Consider the following 5,967-nt stretch of genomic DNA (forward strand, 5'->3'; position numbering starts at 1 on the left):
AGGAGAATGGCATAAACCCGGGAGGCGGAGCTTGCAGTGAGCTGAGATCCGGCCACTGCACTCCAGCCTGGGTGACAGAGCGAGACTCTGTCTCAAAAAACAAACAAACAAACAAACAAAAACTAGGCCGGGCGTGGTGGCTCACGCCTGTAATCCCAGCACTTTGGAAGGCCAAAGCAGGCAGATCACCTGAGGTCAGGAGTTCGAGACAAGCCTGACCAAAATGATGAAACCCTGTCTCTACTAAAAATACAAAAAATTTAGCCGGGCATAGTGGCAAACACCTGTAATCCCAGCTATTCGGGAGACTGAGGCAGGAGAATCGCTTGAACCCAGGAGGTGGAGGGTGCAGTGAGTTGAGATCATATCATTGCACTCCAGCCTGGGTGACAAGAGCAAAACTCCATCTCAAAAAAAAACACTAAACTAAAACCTTCCTTCACCTCCCATTATAGCAACTTATCCCTATAAGTTGAAAATAAGTCTATAATGTTGAAAATAAGACCAGTAAGACCGGCTAAGCTAATATTACTTGGCTCCTGCTGCATGTCAGGACATAAACTAAGCATTTTAGTGCATGGATTTTCTAACTGAACCCCACGGGCAACCCTTAAGAGTAGGTACTATTAACTCCAGTTTACAGATGGGGAAACCCACTGAGAGATTCAGCATCTTGATCGAGTTAAGTAATGAAGCCAAGATCGGAACTGTGGGCCGGGCATGGTGACTCACACCTGTAATCCCAGCACTTTGGGAGGCCAAAGCTGGTGGATCACTTGAGGTCAGGAGTTCGAGACCAACCTGGCCAACATGGTGAGACCCTGTCTCTACTAAAAATACAAAAATTAACTGGGCGGTTGTGGTGGAAGCCTGTTATCCCAGAAACTACTCAGGACACTGAGGCAGGAGAATCACTTGAACCTGGGAGGCGGAGGTTGCAGTGAGCTGAGATCATGCCACTGCACTCCAGCCTGGGCCACAGAGCAAGACTCCGTCTCAAAATAAATAAATAAATAAAAGACTGGAACTGTGATCTGATTCTAAAGACTGAGTTCTTAATCACTATGGAATACAGCCACACCAATTTCTGCATCTTTGGCATATTCCCCACCAGCTGACATTTTGACTCTTAGAAAGTATATATGTGTATTATTGATAATTACTTTTATTTCCCACATATAAAATTATTTAAGGCTCAATATGTATTTTAAGACTACACAGCCTCCCTCCCTGCCTCCACTTCTTGTTTGCTGCTTTCCCCGGTAACCTGGGAGTGAACCTTGAGTCCACAGTTTCCAGGTCAGGATCCTGGGAAGTATGGCTTATAATGAAGGAACAGGAAATCCAAGCCGTTGGTGTTATGGAGACTGGGAAGGACTGGGGAGTGTTTGCTAGGGGCCTGAGGACTAGTTGGGTAAGAGGGGGCTGACTGCTCTAGTGGCCGGGGTCATAGTTTCTCTCTTTAGTCTACCCCACCATCAGATCAAAAAAGGTGGTTAGGAAGTGGTTGTTACTAGAGGGCAGAGGAAAAGGTTCCAGCCCCAGTGAGGAAGAGGCAGGTGGTGTTGGTGGGGCCCGGCCCTGTGTGAGCTTACAGCCGCCCTTCCTCTCCTCAGTTATTTTTGGTCTCTGTGACCTGTAGGTTTCCTGTTAGTGGGAACAGAAGTGACAGGAACGAGTTCCCACTATAGAAATGAACGCCGGGAGTCCAACTCATTCCCCTTCTCTCTTCCCTTAGCCTTTGAACTTCTCAGGGATCCAGGCCTCTAGGTCTGCGTGTTAGTGGCTTCAGGCGCTGCGCCAGACACTTCCTTTGAGTCTCATCTCCTAACCCCTCCCCTATCCCCAATAGGGCCTTGCAATTCCTGGACCCCTCATTAAAGCAAGACAGTCCTTTCCTCTGCAGAACCAGTTTACCTACCACTAACCCTTCCGTGTGGCTCTGGGTGCTGAAATGGGGATGAGTTGGCCGCCGGGTGAACAGGAGACGGAAGCACCCCGGAAGCTTCCTGGCAGTCCCCGCGTCACGTGGGGCCCTACCTAGTCGGCCTCTTAAGGCCCCTCCTTACGCATGCGCCCATTCACTGCCCGGTCCCCATCAGTGCCTGAATCCCGGCCCTGCCCTTCTGGTTCCGCCCCTGCCCGGGAGCCCCGCATCCTCATTGGCGAGCTCTGGACGTGGCTGTTGGCCAGGGTGGCCCGGCGCGGACACCCCAGTGATAAAATGGACCATCCACAAGGAAACTAGCGCGCTCCAGGGGTGTGGCTCAAATCGCAGTTCCGCCCTCTGGCTCCCAGCCCAACACCGAACCGGGATCGATCTGGCCCCGGCTTGAACTAGCTCAGCTCCGAGCTCGCGGAACCACGCCTCCGGGAGACTCTGGCCCGGCCAGCGCGGGCCTGGTCTTCAGTCCTATATCGCCCCCGCTTGGGAAAAGGTGCAGGGGCCTCTCGCCGCCTCGTCTGGACAGTCCTCTCTACCTGCCTCTCCAACCCCTCTCGGCCCCGAGCCACCCGGCAGCGGGGGTGGGTGTGCAGAGGTGCGGCGTCCAGAACCCGGCTCCCGCAGAGGCTCTGGGTGACAGCAGCCCTGTTACGGCTTAGATGGCGCGCAGGACCGAGCCCCCCGACGGGGGCTGGGGATGGGTGGTGGTGCTGTCAGCATTCTTCCAGTCGGCGCTGGTGTTCGGGGTGCTCCGCTCCTTTGGGGTCTTCTTCGTGGAGTTTGTGGCGGCGTTTGGGGAGCAGGCAGCGCGCGTCTCCTGGATCGCCTCCATAGGAATCGCGGTGCAGCAGTTTGGGAGTGAGTGCGGCGCCTGAATCTGGTGGACTGCGACCCTCGGAAGGGAGAGGGAATGCGGCAACTGGGAAGGAGAAGGGCGAGGGGCGGGAGATGCTAGGCGGGGAGACGCCTGAGATCTTCTCGCAGCGCCCGTTCCACTTCCTCAGGCCCGGTAGGCAGTGCCCTGAGCACGAAGTTCGGGCCCAGGCCCGTAGTGATGACCGGAGGCATCTTGGCTGCGCTGGGGATGCTGCTCGCCTCTTTCGCTACTTCGTTGACCCACCTATACCTGAGTATTGGGTTGCTGTCAGGTGAGAGCTTGCACAAGGGCAGGAGAGTCAACTGCTTAGATCGTTGCATGTTCACCTCCTTCCTGCTCCTTCCAAAGGGTTCGGGGAGAAGCTGAGGGAAAGTTTAGCTAGCACCTGTACCCAGAGGGGAATTCTTAATAGGAATGACTAAACCAACAAACATGATGAGGAATTAGGAAATCCAAGGATGATGAAACCTGGCCTGGCGCCGTGGCTCACGCCTGTAATCCCAACACTTTGGGAGGCCGAGGCGGGTGGATCACGAGGTCAGGAGATCGAGACCATCCTGGCCAACATGGTGAAACCCCGTCTCTACCAAAAAAAAAAAAAAAAAAAAAAAAAAAAAAAAAAAAAAATACAAAAAATAGCCGGGCGTGGTGACAGGCGCCTGTAGTCCCAGCTACTCGGGAGGCTGAGGCAGGAAAATGTCGTGAACCCGGGAGGCGGAGCTTGCAATGAGCTGAGATCGCACCACTGCACTCCAGCCTGGGCAACAGAGCGAAACTCCATCTCAAAAAAAAAAAAAAGAAAGAAAGAAAGGTGCTAGGTACTGTGACTGTGAAATCGATATCATTATTCTATTTACAGCTGAGGAAAAGCTCTAAAGCTTATACAACTTGGCAAATGAAGGTCACACAACCAGAAATGGTAGAGCCCAGGTCTAACTCCAAAGTTCTGTGCTAGTTACCTTACAAACTTTGTCTCTAATCTTCCACAATCCCAAAAAGTGTATTATTACATTTTGCAGTTGAGAAGGTTGAGGCTGGGAGTGTTAAAACACACAAGCTAGAAAGTATCCAAGCCAAGATTGTATCCCAGGTCTGTTGGACTCCACAGCAAGTGCTACATTCTGCTGCTGGGCAATGCGGGGATTACTGGGTGCCTTGAGCTCCCTAAGAGTTCCTAACCCCTTACTTCTTTTTTGACAGGCTCTGGCTGGGCTTTGACCTTCGCTCCGACCCTGGCCTGCCTGTCCTGTTATTTCTCTCGCCGTCGATCCCTGGCCACCGCACTCGCACTGACAGGCGTGGGCCTCTCCTCCTTCGCATTTGCCCCCCTTTTCCAGTGGCTCCTCAGCCACTATGCCTGGAGAGGGTCCCTACTGCTGGTGTCTGCCCTCTCCCTCCACCTGGTGGCCTGTGGGGCTCTCCTCCGCCCACCCTCCCTGGCTGAGGACCCTGCTGTGGGTGGTCCCAGGGCCCAACTCACCTCCCTCCTCCATCATGGCCCCTTCCTCCGTTACACTGTTGCCCTCACCCTGATCAACACTGGCTACTTCATTCCCTACCTCCACCTGGTGGCCCATCTCCAGGACCTGAATTGGGATCCACTACCTGCTGCCTTCCTACTCTCAGTTGCTGCTATTTCTGACCTCGTGGGGCGTGTGGTCTCTGGATGGCTGGGAGATGCAGTCCCAGGGCCTGTGACACGACTCCTGATGCTCTGGACCACCTTGACTGGGGTGTCACTAGCCCTGTTCCCTGTAGCTCGGGCTCCCACAGCCCTGGTGGCTCTCGCTGTGGCCTACGGCTTCACATCAGGGGCTCTGGCCCCACTGGCCTTCTCTGTACTGCCTGAACTAGTAGGGACTAAAAGGATTTACTGTGGCCTGGGACTATTGCAGATGATAGAGAGCATCGGGGGACTGCTGGGGCCTCCTCTGTCAGGTAAGTGGAATGGGGTTCCCAGGGGGTGAGGGCTGTCATGTTGCACAACTAGGGGAGGGTACTATTCTCACTCCAGTGTATGTGAATATTATTGCCCTCTGGTGTAGTACAGTACACAGCCTGTGTGGCCAACCATAGCATCCCTGAAATGAGTCCATGGGGCAAAGAACTTGGGGCTGGGAAAGTCTGAGCGGAAAGACAGAGAAGCTAAGTGGAACCCTTGGCAGGGCGCCTACAGCTCGGGTTTTCAGAGGACCTGGCAGAACCTGGCCAGACACAGAATGCTACAGATGTAGCATTCCAGTGTCCACCCTTTCCTTTGGCCCACTGGGCCCCAAACCAGGTATCTGAGGCACCTGGTCAAAGTTCTGCTGGCCCAGGTTGCCAGAAGTTTCAGACCTTTATCTCCTCTTATCCATTAACTGAAGCTTTAGAAAGGCTACAGTTGCTAGAAAGAAAGGCACAAGTATGCCTGACTCAATCTGGATCTCCAGATCCCTGCAGGCTGGTTTGGAGGTCCTTTCTGAAGGCGGGGAGGTGGTTGAAATTAACTTTTGAGGCCCTTTTGGGAAACCAGAGTTCTCAAGTTTATCCAACTATTCCATGGGAGTTCCAACTCCTCTGAGATAATAAGTCTTCCCTCCACCCAAAAATGTATCTGAGACATCAGCCCCAGCAAATAGATCACTCATGTGTATTCTTTTTCTCTCTTGGACCTAGGTTACCTCCGGGATGTGACAGGCAACTACACAGCTTCTTTTGTGGTGGCTGGGGCCTTCCTTCTTTCAGGGAGTGGAATTCTCCTCACCCTGCCCCACTTCTTCTCCTGCTTCTCAACTACTACCTCCAGGCCCCAGGACCTTGTAACAGAAGCACTGGATATTAAAGTTCCCCTACCGAAGGAGGGGCTGGAAGAGGACTGAACTTCACAGAGTCAGGCCTGGAAAGCCAGAGCTTGACAGCTCCAGGTCTTCTCTTGCCACGTCTTGGTCTCCACAGAACCACAGTGCCTTAAGATTCTTGATCTGCCTCCCCCTAGAGCAGGCCTGGGGCTCCTGCAATGTGTGTGCCAACCCTTTGTATTTTTGTATTTTGTTGAGGACTCTTATTTATCCTCCTTTACTGTCCTAACATTTTCTTTTTTTTTTCTTTTTCCCGAGATGGAGTCTTGCTCTGTTGCCCAGGCTGGAGTGCAGTGACGTGATCT

At 53.1% G+C, this 5,967-nt stretch overlaps 1 protein-coding gene across 1 annotated transcript; it reads left to right on the plus strand.

Moving 5' to 3' along the window:
• Positions 1-2,296: 2,296 nt before the first annotated feature.
• On the plus strand, positions 2,297-5,842 carry SLC16A13 (solute carrier family 16, member 13). The gene is made up of 4 exons (XM_011958465.1): positions 2,297-2,803; positions 2,950-3,093; positions 4,023-4,760; positions 5,481-5,842. Exons 1-4 carry the CDS (start codon positions 2,605-2,607, stop codon positions 5,681-5,683), a joined length of 1,284 nt encoding a protein of 427 aa, XP_011813855.1. The 5' UTR covers positions 2,297-2,604; the 3' UTR covers positions 5,684-5,842.
• Positions 5,843-5,967: the final 125 nt, after the last annotated feature.

This window comes from Colobus angolensis, unplaced genomic scaffold, assembly GCF_000951035.1.
Source record: "Colobus angolensis palliatus isolate OR3802 unplaced genomic scaffold, Cang.pa_1.0 Scaffold47, whole genome shotgun sequence".
Taxonomy (NCBI): domain Eukaryota; kingdom Metazoa; phylum Chordata; class Mammalia; order Primates; family Cercopithecidae; genus Colobus; species Colobus angolensis.

Bases quoted from the DNA above. Each gene is read 5' to 3' on its own strand.
- SLC16A13 (XM_011958465.1), top strand. From the start codon at position 2,605: ATGGCGCGCAGGACCGAGCCCCCCGACGGGGGCTGGGGATGGGTGGTG. The intron at 3,094-4,022 runs GTGAGAGCTTGC...CTTTTTTGACAG, and splicing joins GAGTATTGGGTTGCTGTCAG to GCTCTGGCTGGGCTTTGACC. The intron at 4,761-5,480 runs GTAAGTGGAATG...TCTTGGACCTAG, and splicing joins GCTGGGGCCTCCTCTGTCAG to GTTACCTCCGGGATGTGACA.